Raw genomic sequence first — 16,167 nt, forward strand, 5'->3', positions numbered from 1 at the left:
CTGTCTTTGATTGTTTTGTTTTTATAGGTGTACTCGTATATATAAAATATCGTAACTTTCAGTGCTGGCTCTGAACTTTATAGAAAACCTGTAGAGATTAGACTTTAAAATTTGCAGTATTTGTTCCACTCTTTTTCTTCTGAGCTTGAATCCAAGATCAGTTTTGCCTTTAATTCTTTCAGGATCAATATAATAAAGTTCCAGTCAAGTGTTGGGTTGATGGTATTAACTCCCACTCATCAAAATTGCTGGCTTGTGGCTAAATTAGAAACCATTATGATCAATGAATGCCTTGATTAAATTACAGTGTCGTTATCAAATCCTTTTTACAGATTACTAGAGATAGCTATAACCATATCTTCCCTATAGTATTACTATTATTACCTATAGAGATTATAGAATTAGTTTTTTTTTCATTGCTTTCATAGCTTCCCATGACTCTGCTATCATCCAATTCCATTATTGCAAATTTGAATTGGTAGCTTGATTCATAGTGAATCTTTCATTAGCTGATTACACAAACATGGACACCACCCCTGTGGATGCATTGCAGTTACTCTCTTAATAGAGCTTGGTGATCCTGACTTGACTCCTCCACTCCACCATGCTGCAGTCCCATGACTTTGCCATATTGCTGGCAGGATGGTTGAACAGGTGCTATGCAGGGCACAGTCATCACTCCATGAGGTGTTTTCAAAATAACCATATACTCTAATAGAATTAGTCAACTAATCGATCAGTTTTAATATTTTTTTTTTTAAATAATATTTTTGACTTCATATTGAGGATATACATCTTAGAGATGTGACCTAATCCTTGGATTATTGATGAATGGTTCCATATTAGTTTGGTTCTGTCACTTCTAATGAATACTGAATCCTCTTCATTTAATACTGTTGCTGTTAATACAACCTCCAATACCTTACTAAGAATATTTACAGTGTTCTTATACTCTGGAAATATGGAAAAATGTGTCCATTATATTTATTCAGCTGTTGTAGAGATTCCACTGATATATCGCAGTATAAACATTGCTGTCACTCTACTGTTCTTTATCTGCTGATATAATGAACAAAATGCCAAATGGTTGAATGGTATTATGTAATTACTTCAGAATAACAAAGATTTGGTCAGTATGTGACAGGTATAGCAGTTAGAGGATTTTGTAACCCTTTATTCACCACAGTACAACAATGTTTCCATTGTTTCTTGTGAAATTTCAAAAATAATAAAGGTTTTGGCAATGTTTTAATAAATTCTTTGTAACTGAGACCCGCAACGGGGTATAATTATCTCACTTAAAAAAGTGTTGCTGTTGCCCATGCAGACCTCCAAGACTGCATCCACAAAAACCTCACCTGTCTAATATAAAGTTATTCATGGAACTCTCTGGCCTCTTTCACAGGTGCACTAACTTTTTTTTTTTTTTTTCCTACCAGTACTATAATGGCCTCTGCTCCTCAGAGCTGTTTGGGTTCATGCTGCATCCACTTTGGCACTCCTAACGCCCCACTTGTTATTCTTGTGTCCAAATGCCTGGTCCATCTTCCGCAGAATGTCATCCCTCTAGAATTTCCTTTCTGCTTATGTCTTTCTCACTGGTGTTGTCTTACAAAGGTCATTAACAGACCAGCAAATATTGCTAGTTAAAAAAAGTACTTTGGAGCAGTGATCCTCAAACTAACAAATACCAGCCTCTAATATTTGTGAAAATCTCTCTGAGACAAAATAGAGTTTGTGTTTGTTTCTTCACTATGGTGTTGGACAAGCTAAAATTTTAATTTCATTAAACATGGCAATTTGTCCCTTTTTATTCCTCACAGCCCCATAAGTAACATTGCTCTGAAGTACCATTTCTATAGACTGGATAGAATTTGATATCAAAGCAACATTTTTCTGAGATGTTATCAGAGATGTGAAGATTGATTGTAACCAATTGAGTTGTCCAATCAATGATTTACTAGTCTATATACTTTCAGAAGACATTGTTAAACAGAGTGCTGGAGTAACATATTTAGAGGTGTAACCTGAGTTGGGGAGATCCTATAGTCAAGCAGCCACCAGTACTTTTGTAGCTGTTATTCTCTATTTGCTGCTGTATACTTACCAAGCACTGTTGAATGTTAATCACAATTTTACATACAAAGCCAATATTTTGTATAATAAAAACAGGCTCACTGTATTTTCTGACATTAATAAATAGATCTACATAAGGTGGCGAGCTGGCAGAATTGTTAGCACACCGGGCAAAATGCTTTGTAGCATTTCGTTCGTCTTTACATTCTGAACTCAAATTCTGCTGAAGCCAATTTTGTCTTTCATCCCTTTTGGGGTCGATAAAATAAGTACCATTTGAGCACTGGGGGTCAGTGTAATCAACTTAACCCCTCACCCAAATGCTGGCCTTGTGCCAAAATTTGAAACTCATCTACTTGCGGTAGCTTTATTAAGTGTTTAACTATTCCTTTTATATATTTATTAATAAATCAGTATCAGTGTTTGATTTGCAGCAAAATAAAGTGTTCATATTTCAATTTCAAACCTCTCATAAAGACTTTTTAAGTTATTTTACTGAATTTTCCAAAAAAACTTGATTATTTTCGAAATAAAATGCAACACATGGACAATATATTTAGTTAGAAATATGGATGGTTATGAAAGTGTTAAACAATGAGTTATGAAATAAGAAAAAAATATATAGTTAAAGTATATATGTTTGAATTCCTGACCTTGTAGGTAGTAATATTGAAGCTTGTTACTCAGAGGACACATTTATATAATGGGTTCACTGCTTTATCCCAGCTTATGTTATCTTACAAAGGAGGTATGTTCACTCTTGCAGGATTTGAGCTTAGAACAGTGAGACACTAAAACAGATAAACTATCTAATTGTATGCTCCTCTTCAGTTTGGACAGCTAGGATCACTTATTACTACTTTGATATGTCTTGTTTCAAGCAGAATTGTGAATATTTCATTATTGTCTACAGAATGAGTGCTGAGTAATTCCTAAGATTGATTATTTTCTAACATTTCCAGAGTTTCTGTGTGTCCACTAGCAGTTCAGTTTTTTTTTTTTTTTTCACTTCCAGTGCCAATAAGAACTTATTTAGGGTTGTGTTTCTTTCATTGCTCTAAAAAATGTTTTGTGAAGCCTTTAGATTACTTTCATGTGTTCAATTTCCAAACTTACTCCCTTCACTCTTAAAGTTCAGTGATTCAGTTGATTTCTCTCATGAAGTGGGTGTGGTTGATAAAATAAGTCGTCCTGTGATTGACTTTCTGTCATAAAAATTTATGTTCAGTCAATATTACCACTCTATTTACAAGGTACTCCCAATCATAATGTACTGAGGTAATTTCTAAAACTTGAATTTGTTCAATGACTGTTAGCTATTTCTGACATTGAAATTAAAAACATTTCTTATAAAAGTAAATATGAACCATTCTGCTTTAACCAACATATCTCTTGCACCCATACTCTCAATCAGCCACAAACACATAGATGACATAGTCATAGCCTTATTTTAAAACATAAAATCTTTGTCTATTTATCTCATTAGGTCTAAAGATGCATGCCTTATGCACTATTATCACCATAACAGCATCATTTGTCTCTAGTCCTCAAATATCATGGGTCATAAATTTTCTTTTATAATAACTCCTAGTTATTTGCCGCCAGCTGTTCCTATTTTTCCTGCCTCGAGCAAAACTCATCAAAGCATATCAAAATATAGTATTATTTTAATATATCCAGGTATTTTGTGCTCTTATAATGTCGGAACAGAGTGAACAAGGTGCTTACATCTATTCTTCAATACACTTGATGTTGGCTTAAGTTCATAGTAGCTTTCAGTTCAAATAATTAATCCAACCTTTGAATATTGTAATAACCTTGTTGAATGTGATTTCTATGCAGAATTTACATTTGTCGCTCAGTTCATATTGAGTCTTAAAAAAAAAATCCAGTCAGGTAGTTCTGATAGATATTTGCAAGTAAATTGTAACTCTTGGCAACAGCAGGACCTCACCAGAATATATCTATAGGTGGAGCTCAATTTGCTATTGGAAACTACCAGTTTATTATAGACACTGTTAAAATTTAAGTTTGAATTGTTGACTTTCGCTCTTTTCCCTGGTTTCAGAAGGTCCTCAGTCATAAATCATCATTGCAACTGGAAGTTAGTGGTTCTTATTCGTTTTCATAAATCTTGTTGGGTAACAATTTCAAGTAATTTTAATTCTTTACCAATATTGGACTCTGGCTATGTGTGTTGAGGTATTTGTTATCTGTTCTGATTATGTTGCTTCTTGTATTTCTTTCCTTATAAAGTCTTACAATACCTAATACAGTTTTTATTCCCGAAAGTGTGAGATTTTGAAACTTTTTCAGTTTGGTTTATTGCTCTTTGTTTCTTTATTTTTTGTTATTGCCACCCAGTGTTCCTATTATGAAGGCCATGCACTATATTCTTCTTACCTTTATTTAAGACTTTGTAATTAGAACTTCCAATTTTATGTTCCTGTTCAAGACAGAAATAACCATCATTGATCAAGTCTTTAAATCTCAGACCTGATTTTTATAAAGGAGCAACTAAGATTTTTTTTTAATACAAACAAAAGTATTTGGTAGACACTGATTTCATTGAAACCCTGTAGCTATCGTTTGGCCATCATTAATGGTTTAGTGAAAACAGTTGAAAACTAATTTCATATAGAATAAATGTAAATTCAGTGTACTCTGTCAACCATAAGTTAATGGGATTGTTGTATTTTGTTCTCAAATCATTTACAAAGTTATAATGTTATATTGCGTGTGTTTGTGTTTGCATATTTTAAGTGATCTTTTATGTGTCTTATTTTGTCTTCTACAGAGAAAGTGATAAAGAGACAGATTTAAGACACCTAGGAAATGCCTTGAAAACCATCATCAACAGCAACCCCTCATACCAACATTTACAGCAACAGGATCAAAGTGGTAGTGGCATGATGCCACCAGCACCTTCCCCTTATCCAGGGGAAACTGGTTCCACTGTGAACATGAACCCGGATGGCATGGATGTACATGTTGGAAGCAACTCAAACAGTCGACTAGGCTGGGATATTTTCAATTCACATCAACAGTCTATAGACAACAGCATGTCCAATATGTCATACGGTACCCCATCTGTTGCCGTGATGGCTATGGGGGGCTTCAATATTGCTAGCACGGCATCAAATAATTCCTGGACCAATGTGTCTACTTCTCGCACTGCTCACAATTCTCAAATGCAGAGCATGATTTTAGCCAGCCTCGTGGGAGGTGAACCGGCTAGTTCAATGAATAAACATTTATCATCTTCAGGAAACTTCCAGCAACAGCAGCAGCAGCAGCAGCAGCAAACCACTTTTGATGGTGTGAGAATGTCTAATTTTGCTGCTCGTGGACCTAGTATCGGTGGAAATCGGCATCGAAATATTAACCCTTCTCATATAGGTGGGCAACGCTCTCTTAATTCAACTGGATACCCAGCCCAAAGAAACCCTTTACTTTATCAGTTTCAGAGGAAAAATAATTTACCTGCTGTATCCTCTGGTAAGAGTTTCTTTTTCTTCATAATATGAATATTTTACTAATATCTAAAAATTTCATACACCTGAGACAGATTACACATAACTTATTACTTCACTCTTTGTTTTTATATGTTTCTTTTTATTGGGTTATCTCATATTGCTACATTCAAACTTGTAATGTTATATGAAGTGATATACTCTACAGGGAGATGGAGAGTATAGTACCTTGCTCGACATTATAAGTTGCTACTCCTAAATCACTGGATAAGACATGTTGGCTCATTCAGTATAATTTAGAATACACAATATCAAGAAGTACAGCTGTCTATTGTTAAATATCAGAATTGTAACTGACATTTATTTTGTTAGCTTGCTGTACCAGATCAAATCCTAAAGCTTCTAAGACAACTTGATCCAAACTTATGGGAACAATTGATTTAAAAGTTATGTTGGATTAGTGTTGCACCTATTTCTCAATGGAGGAATTTTTTTCATGACAACTACTGCAGACAGTAAGAGTTATTTCCTTATTCCTTAGACAATAAACATGAGCTGTGATTGTGTAAGGGATCTAGGAGCATGGAGTTGTGTGTTCAAATCCAACACTTTTTCTTAAAATGTTAAGATATACATAAACTATTTTCTGTATGTACACATACATGGTTCTATCAGTTATTTTTAGCATTTCTCTCTCCTTTTTCATCTGTCAGCAGGACTTTTTTTTCTAGGTTTTTACAACTCTTCTATGTAGATTGGTTCCTTAATTTGTTTTGCTGATAATTCTAAATATAATTGTGATAGCATTGTCTGTTTCTTATAAAATTTGGAGTTGTATTAAATCTTGACATTTCTCAACAATTTGATGTGACACTGTTAACAGTTGGATCAGCAGTTTATTAGTGATGACACTTCAAGTAGGATTCTCCTTGATAACAAAGTTTGGGTGCCTATGAAAATAATAATATTTTTTTGTAATAGATATATTCAGTTTCTCCCAAACCCTGTAAACATCTAAATTTTAAAAACCATTTAACTCACACAAGCATAAAAAATGACTGTTAAAAAAAAAGTAATACTTAAAATTGCTTTCATGCATGTTCATGTACACTACTGTACATCTATTTTGTGATTCTCTGGTCACTACTTTGGCAAGTACAGTGAAGTCTATACTTTGCTGTTGAGGTCTAATAATACTGAATTATGTTCAGATTTGTTTCCCATCCCATTATTGCTGAATTGATTAAAATAATAATTATTGTCAATGTACTAATGTCTTTTCCTCACCATATAATTATTTATAACTTGACTTTTAATGTGTGTTATATTAAATATTTTAACACTGATTTCATCTGCTCAGCAGGAGATTTAATATGAAATTATATATTGAAGCTAATTCATTTGCATTGTGGCAGTCAGTTAAAATATGAATATAGTCAGATTTGTCACATTTTTCTAAGATAGGAGTTTAATGAGCAAGTAATAAATATGTATTGAAAGACTTGTAAAAAATAATTTTATAAAATTGGAAAAGTGTACATAAAAATAATCACTTTTATGTCTAGTTTCTCCATTGCTAACATGGGTTGGATCAGACTTATAGTTTTCCTGTCTCCCAGAGCATTTATCAGCCAAAGGTTGTAGTAAAACACATACCCAAGATGGAAAGCAGTGGGCTGGAACTAGAAAGTCAACTCACTATAAATGCCATTCAAATTCTAACTCCAAAATGTTCCCACTATAACTAAATAAATTTTTGTGATACTTGCTTTCTATATTTAGCTATTCAGTAAATGCTAACTACAAATTGTATTACATTTCAAGTGATTTTTCACTTGTCTCAGTAAATATCAAGTCAAAGGTTGGCAGTACTCCATTTATTTAGTTTACAAAGCAGTATCAGTACTGGTACTTATTGATCTTGGAGGAATGAAACAACCAAGTCAATGTCTCTGGTGTTTCACTACAAAATATAACATTGATTTTTGAATGCCATAACCCATCTTGTCCAGCATTCCGTGAGTCAACTGCTTAAATATTGTTAATCCCTGTATAAATAGTTGGTCTCTCTCAGTGTCTTTACACTGTAAATTATTTTGCAATATGCTGAGGCTGTAACACAGAATATTAACCTACAGATTACACTGCCTCATTAAATATTGATTTCTTTTAACTCAGCAGCAACTCAAAGTTTTTGAGGAGTAAGAATAAGTTGAGCTTCTCTATTAAGGATCTGAAGTTGGTACCATTACATATCACTTAGGTTTACAAGCAAATTGAAAAAAGATCCACCCAGAGGGTGTACTTACTTATTGTAGTACTCAGATTACTCTCTACAGAGTTTTCCATGTCTGTCAATGAAATGGAATCGTGATGCAGTAGTAAAATCAGCTCCAAAAAGATGAAAAAAGCAGTCAATCTTGAAGCACTTTAAATTTAAATAGCAAACTGGATGTGGTTATCTAGTCCAGTATTGACCATATTCATCATTGTTTTGTCTATTTATCTTTTTTATGTTGGCACTGATGAGTAGAATGTATTGCCATTCCTTGCAATTTCATCAATGATATCCAACATTCTAAGATTTGATATCATTAAATTAGTCTGTCTGCGCCTCTTCATTCTACAGACCATATGCATTCATATAACGTGTCTTTAATAATGCAGCAATCTCTTTAGTCATACATACATTTATTACCCAGCTGTTTTCTCAACTCTTTTGTGTTCCATTTTACATGAAAGTTAATACTTTCATCCAGTGGATCATAATAATACATTTCTCAAACTTGGGTAAATCTTCTACATGTAAACCCCCTGGCATGAATCCACTTTGATTTGACCTTTACATAGACAGTGAGCCTATGTTGTCAGATGTAAGAACTCTTGACTTTTCATTCTAGACATAGTTTCACCACAACTACCACTTGCACTAATTACATCACATGAGTCCATGGTAACTATTATCTACATCTAACAAACCATCTGAGCAGTTCAATTTATGAATGTGGTTGTTACTAACTAATCTTATATATATATTAACTAAAATTCAAGTCTTGATTTCTTATTAACTAAGCAGATTCTATTGCAGCTATTATTTGTACTGACTACACATTACTAAGTACTTACATCATCATCATTTAATGTCCATTGTCCATACTGGGATGGGTTGGATGGTTTGACCAGGGCTGGCAAACTGAGGGGCTGCACCAGACTCCAGTCTGATTTGGCATGGTTTCTACAGCTGGATGCCCTTTCTGATGCCAACAACTCTGAGAGTGTAATGGGTGCCAGTTGCATGACACCAGTATCTTCTGTGACTATTGATTTCACTTGGCTTGATGGGTTTTCTCAAGTACGGCATATTGCTGAAGGTCTCAGTCATTTGTCATTGCCTCTGTAAGGCCCAGTGCTCAAAAGTGCTTTTTATGTGCCACCAGCACAGGTGCTAGTTACGCAACACCACCATTGACTACATTGCCTCCGTGAGGCCTAATGCTTGACAGGTGCTTTTTACATGACACCAACATCACTTGACTTGATGGATCTTCTTAAGCATGGCATATCACCAAAGATCTTGGTCACTAGTCATTGCCTCCATGAGGCCCAACATTCAAAGTTCATGCTTCATAACCTCATCCCATGTCTTCCTAGGTCCACCTCTTCCACAGGTTCCCTCCACAGTTAGAGATCAGCACTTTACACACTTGACCATTCCAGCGCAGTCATCTCTCTTGCACACTACATCTGATACCTCTTATGCCCAACTTTTCTCTCAAGACACATTGTCATACATGCATACTGACATTGCACATCCAGCGAAACATACCAGCTTCATTTCTTTCAAGCCTGTGCATGTCCTTGGTTGTCACAGCACATGTAGCATAGCTGTTCGCACACAGGTATCACACAATCTGCCTTTCACTCTGAGGGAGAGGCCCTTTGTTGCCAACAAAAGTAGGGGCTCTCTGAACTTTGCCCAACCTATTCTTATTCTCATAGCTATGCTCTCAGAACATCCCCCCCCCCTGCTACTGACTTGTTCACCCAGATAACAGAAGCTATCAACTACCTCTAACTTACCCACATGGCAGTTGATGGAGTTTATTTTCTGTACATTTTAGCTTCCACACAAAAACTGTTTACTCAGTTAACCTTTCTTTGATATTATTGCACCTCATGTCCATGTCTTACATTGGGTACATCATCATCATCTTATGGAATTTCTACCTATGCCTTTCCTACAGCCCAAGCAGGGCCATCTATCTAAAGGCATTTGCTTTCCTACTTGCCAAGACTGGTTTTTGCTAGGTTAACTCTAAGGCCATTTGATTCTAGACCTTGCTTCCATGCCTGAAATTTCTTTTCTAGTTCTTGTAATGATTTAATTATAAGAACAAGGTCATCAGCATAGAGGAGCCCCTAGGAGCAACCCGTCTTAAGTTCTTCTGTTATTGCCTGGAGGACTATGATGAACAAGAGGGAGCTGAGGACTGATCCTTGATGAACCCCCACTTCTACTCTGAATTCATCGCTATACTCATTTCCAAGCCCCACCTTACTGACTGCATCCCTGTACATGGCTTGTACAGCTCTTACCAGTCACTTGTCTATTCCTAATTTCCACATACAGGATTAGGGGACCCTATCGAAGGCTTTCTCCATGTCAACAAAGCCAAGTACAGAGGTTTATCTTTGGCTAAGTACTTCTCCTGCAGCTGCCTTACCAGAAATACAGCATCTGTGGTGCTTCACCCTGGCATGAAACCAAACTGCATCTCATCTAGACTAACTTTCTCCCTAATCAGTTGAGCTTTGACTCTCTGTGGCTTGCATCATGTGACACAACAATTTGATACCTCTCTTTATTTCTATCTAAAGCATCACTTTTACCTTTGCAGCAGTTGATTCTGGTGCTGCTACATCAGTCATTAGACATGACTCCTACACATCATGCAAAAACCCTCGAAATTCATTCACCCTGCTTTTGAAATTCACTTTTAGTCTTTTCCATATTGAGCTCTAAGCATTTTTGACTCTTGACCATTTTACTGAATCATAAAACTTCTCAGTTGATGAATTTAGAGATTGTTTTTAGTTAAGTTATCTTGTAATTGTCTTGCTAAAATTATGCTTTCTGTTGTTACATCTTGTTGAAAACCAGATTGCATCCAAACTAACTTTATTCTTAATTAACTTCCTTTGTGACTCTTTCAAATATCTTCATTAACTTGGTTCATTATTTGGAAACCTCACTTGTGCATCTTTTATTTTGTAGTAGTTTGCAATGATATTACTAAGTTAATACATTGAGATTTAGCAACTCGAATTAAGTATTACATATTAGTAGGATAACTACATTCCCTCAATAAGTCTTCCTCCCTCAAAGAAATTCAGTTTCTTCTGGTTTTTGTGTCTTGTAATTGATACCTCTGTTGGTTCCATTTAAGAAACTGCAGTTGGGTTCTTATAGTGTATAGCTATGCTAATTGGATTAAGCAAATTTTCAGTCTTTGCTGTGATTCTATATGTTTATCGAATATGCAGACAATTGATTTCATTTAAAGTTATTAAGGTTTTATAATGAATGAATTGTATTCAAAGATCAGCCAATTTACCTTGTAACAAATCATTGTTAAAATATGGAAGTTGACAGTTTTATTCATTAGTAACTACATCTTTAGTGTCAGAGACTTGAAATCTATGAAATGCCTGTAGATTGTTTAAATTGTAATCACTGACATTTTCATATTCAATTTTCCTTCATGCTGACATGTATCACATGAATTTTGAAGTACTGAACTTTTAAATGTAATACAGCAAGCAGTTTTATACTAATGTTTCAATTCTTTTCCTATTCCTACTCAATGATCTAAAAGAAATGGTATATTTATTTTCTCCCAGTAAAGTTTTGCTTAAGCCTATAAAAATTAAAAAAAAGCAACTATTTTTATGAATTGTTTCTTGTTATAAATTGAATCCTCTTAAGATATTTCTCTCTTCTCCATCCTAGGTGTAATGACAAGTCAACAATCTGCTTGGAATCATCCTGCAGAATATTCACCTTTGACGACCTCAGCACCCCTATGTAGTTCACAGACAAACACTTTCAACAGTCAGGCCTCAAACCGTTTGTGTAGTGACCCAAATTTAATAAACATAAAATCTGATGCTCAAAGTATTGGGGATAAGAAAACGAACCAACGTCCTGCCAAACTCTGCCAACTGCTAACACAGAATACTTCTCCTGATCAAAGTATTGTGAAGTCGGAATTGTCACGAGATGAATCAGGTCTTGGCGAAAATTCTAAGTCTTGTCTTAAATCTCCCGGCAGCAGTGTGGACCAGTCTCCTCAACCAGGACCTGGTCAGTCTCCTCAGGAAAAACCCCAGAGCACTTCTGGAAATGATGAAATGGACCACCTAGGTAGTGGAGGGGTGAATGCTGCAACACCAGCTGATATCAAACGGTCTGACCTTATCCTCAAAAAGTTACTCAGTATGGGAGAAGAGGATTCTTGTTCAAAGCGGCATGACTCGGATGGTATTCATTCACCGAATGATAACTGTGCAATGGAAGTAGACAAAAATGAAGCTGAGCCAAAAAAATCTGTGAATAATGATGAACTTCTTAAGGTAGGAATTATTTTATGTTTTTGGCTGAATTAACTTCCATTATTTATAATTTTACTTCTTTCCATATATGCATGCACACAGTGCCTGGTTTGAACTTGAACACACATCAGATAAGTGCCATGCCAAAGGGTGGAGAATTGTGCTACCAAAAGGAAAAAAGGTGTCTTGTGAAGAGTATGAATTTATAATATTGCTTTTAAGGGGTCAATAGCAAGGTGTGCAAGCAGAAAAATAAACATACACTGGAACAGTTCTATATTTAAGAGATGGCTTTTTCACAAGGAGAGAGATCCCACCTGGTACTTTATCTTTCTTGTGTGCTGTCTTTAAGTCAGTGCTTGGATTGAAAAAATATACATGGGTATAATTTGAACATTACTAACGTGTTTGTGTGCGAGTGTGTAGCCACACACATACACATATGTATTAGACATGTATAGGTGGAATGACAGAAGAGCTGATAAATTTGCAGAAGTTAAAAGTTCAGTTCAGTTTTAATCCCTGGTTGAAACCATCGTTGCCTTTATTGCATCAATAAAACATCTAATCTCCTACTGAGGAGTAGACCACTTTGTCATACACTATAGCAATAACAATTTCTTAATAAACATATTCTGCTCTTCTAAGATATATACAAAGACATCATGTAACCCTATTAGATTAGTGTATGAATATTTATATATCCTTAAAAGCAATATAACAAGGATTTGTGGTCATTAAATCATTTAACATGCAACAAAATTTTAAACAATTTGTATTTTTATTTTCATAATTTACTTTCATATTTTGTTTACGCTGTTGAATGTAATGCTTATTTATTCACATTGTTTTGAATTAATCATGTATTATCTTATAGCTCCAAGATTTTGATGATGTGACTGCATATTTTTAGAATGACATAGAGTAGGTATGAGAGGCCAGATCTGGCCAGTCTCAGCATAAAACAGAATATTTGGGCTGAATATGGCCAGTTTAAATGCTGAAGTGCTACTTCCAAAATACCAATTATTGTAATTTCTACCACACAATTACAATTGAGCTCAACCTCCTGCACAGCTTAACTTAATTATATTGAACTCTGTTTCACATCTGACTTAGATTCACTAAGTTTCATATGTGATCCAAGTTAGCCATTTCTTAGAACATAATGGACTTTACATCCAGTGTTAATTCTGACCATTCTTGATGAGTTTGAGCTCCTTTAGTACTGAGTTAAGAACTGTTTTGAATTTCAACTTGAAACCATTTCACTTATGTTGTTAGTGTCTTGTGAAAGGCACACACCTCACAAAATCTATTTCCCATCTTCTATAACCTTGTGGTTAAGCTAAAAGATATCAATATTAACTTATACAGTTACTATTGCCACCTTCCTATTCAGATTACAACATTGCATCTATCTTTCATCTTTACCTTCTCTTTTTCTATTAGAGGAGACACATTAACTGTATTTATAGCTTTCAATATCTATGTCAGTTATAGGATATCCAACTGGATTGTATGGTTTGCCATAAGGTAATGTCTTATAACTGGTGTGAACTTTTACTGGGGAAATGCCTGAACAAACAAAATCGTGTCAACATCTCTGAGTTTTCATTAACAGATTTTGGCTCCAGCATAATTATATTATTAATTTAACATTAGTTAATTAACTTTCTCCTAATTACTAATTAGAATACTGTTTTACCTTATTTCTTTTGTTTGAATAATCTGTGTAAAATAATCTTAAGTAGCTTAAGTACAAAGTTTATTCTCAAAAGCATGTAAGTCATTACATAAATAACTGGTGCCCAGGAAGGCCATAACCAACTTTGTGGAACCAGTGAAAGAGTATGCAGTGCTAAAGACAAATTAGATGTCAAATACTTTAAATATAACATGAATTAGAATTTTTACCTCACAATGAATGAGGAGTATTGGCAATAGGAAATAATTATCATCTTCAGTGGTGTGTGGTTATTCAGCTAATAACTATAGAATCAGTATCATATTGTTCTTGTTAATTAGCAGAGTTAAGGAACTCAGCAAAATAGCATTTATTATAACATTGATCAGGCATAAACAAAATATGAAGAATAATAAAGCATCCAAAGTTTTAACTGTTGTTTGTAACTGATTGTCAGGTCCCAATAAAACAATGTTCATGACTGTTTGTGTGAGATAGAGTAATATGAAATGTATGTATGTGTGCACATACACAGAGTACTATGTGATGTTCTATTAAGTTGCTTTACAACTGATTTCCAAAATGTAGTTTCTATGGTTTGATGATTCCCATGAAAATGGTGATGCATCTGCCTGTAATGAATGTTTGTTGGTTATAATGATGTTATGGGTCTATCTATAATAGGCTTACAATGACAGTACCATGTACATCAAACTGTGTCGAGTGTGGAATGCAATATGTAAACAACTTGCTCTACTGTAAAATCAGTCATTAGAGAAGTATGAAAAAAGTCAATTTACACTTTTAAAATATTATAATTAACCTCATAACTGTAATCGTCTATGACAGTAAATAATGACAAGTCTTGTCATTGTAGAAAGAAATAATTTGCTACAATCTGGAGCATGGTATTAGTAATAAACCAGGGTACTGAGTGAAACTTAGAAGTGCTTAAAAATTTGGTTTCACAAATGAAATTCAAACATAAAAGTTGCTCCTATGAACTTTTTCTGTACTTCCTTTCACAACTCCTCATAAATATGATGAAATATCTCTACAGGAATATCTTTGTTTTTACACTTGACTCTGTGACATTAGGAACCAGTCAGTGTTTCTGTAGTAAAAGCTAAAACCATCAAAAATCATTTGATCTTGTAATGTCCAAAGTGATAAATATTTTACTCAGTATCACATCATTTAAACAAACATTCTTCAATGCTACCATGAACATTAAGAAGGTGTACATGTATCATGGGGGAAAAGACTTCTCTACTAACAGCAGACTTTTGTCAAATACAGACAGTAATATTTCACTGTTTGTAATGTTCATGTACCTCCTGTTTCAGTCAAGTAATTGCAGCTTTCAGTTGCATGTGTATTGCTATTTTTGAGTGTGCAGGTATTCATGTTAATTTGTTCATGTTGTCAGCAACTACTAAGTGATGACCACCACGCAACATCAGAGGCTGGTAAAGCAGAGAAGAATGCCAACAAAGATCTACTTCAGAAGCTGTTGCAGGAGGAGGAGGAGGAAGAGCTGAAGGGGACTGCCCCCGCAGTATGTATTCTCTATCTACACGTTTCTTCGTTGGCACTCCACTTTTACACAAGGCTTGGCCTGCCTGCATTGGGTCACTTTCATCTTTGGCTGACCAAACTCTTGGCCCCTATGGTGTACTTGTTTTTCAACACATTCATTAATGGCCTTTTATGTAAATCTGATCAAATATACCATTTAAATTACTTCGAAATTTATACTATAGGTATATTGATCTGCCCCTTCCCTTATTGTACTAATATTGTTTGTTTTGTAATCTTAATGTTCACCTTTTCACAGAATAATGACTTTCTGATCTAGTAACACACTTTGGTAACTTTTAAGACTTGCATTCAATATGTTTTATAAATTGTAAATATATTAAATGCTATTTTATTTTCGTTCAGCATTATTTAAACCAATTGAAACTTCTATGAGATTCTTTTTCTTTTTCTTTTGTAACTTTGTAAACTGTGTGTATCTTCGATGCTATATGAAAGTGTTTTAGTTGAATCTGCTAATCCAAAACTAAAAGGTCATTTCTGTTGTATAATCTCTGTATCCCAAATGCCATAGCCATATCTTAATATATATGGATAATCAGATCTTTGCAACTGCTAGATATTCTTGAAAGATGTTTTGTATGTATTACCAATTCAGGTCCTGGCTAATGCCATAGAGTGTGTGTGAGTGTTCCTACAAGGACAGTGTGGCTATAGAGAATGGGCAGCAGTATGTTTACTGCTCTCTACATATGTATCTATGACCATATTGCTAAGGCA

General features: G+C 34.7%; 1 protein-coding gene across 24 annotated transcripts in view; it reads left to right on the top strand.

Moving 5' to 3' along the window:
- Positions 1 to 16,167, top strand: part of LOC106869828 (uncharacterized) — a 484,455-nt gene that overhangs the window by 432,269 nt on the left and 36,019 nt on the right. For 19 of the 24 annotated variants that reach the window (XM_052976406.2, XM_052976408.2, XM_052976409.2 and 16 more), the window contains 3 exons: positions 4,874 to 5,574; positions 11,560 to 12,182; positions 15,278 to 15,406. In XM_052976406.2, coding sequence (XP_052832366.1) covers positions 4,874 to 5,574; positions 11,560 to 12,182; positions 15,278 to 15,406 — 1,453 coding nt within the window. The remainder of the gene's footprint in view (positions 1 to 4,873; positions 5,575 to 11,559; positions 12,183 to 15,277; positions 15,407 to 16,167) is intronic. The other 5 variants (XM_052976410.2, XM_089341651.1, XM_089341657.1 and 2 more) reach the window with 1 other exon arrangement.

Source organism: Octopus bimaculoides, chromosome 25 (genome assembly GCF_046866305.1).
Source record: "Octopus bimaculoides isolate indiv1 chromosome 25, ASM4686630v1, whole genome shotgun sequence".
NCBI lineage: Eukaryota > Metazoa > Mollusca > Cephalopoda > Octopoda > Octopodidae > Octopus > Octopus bimaculoides.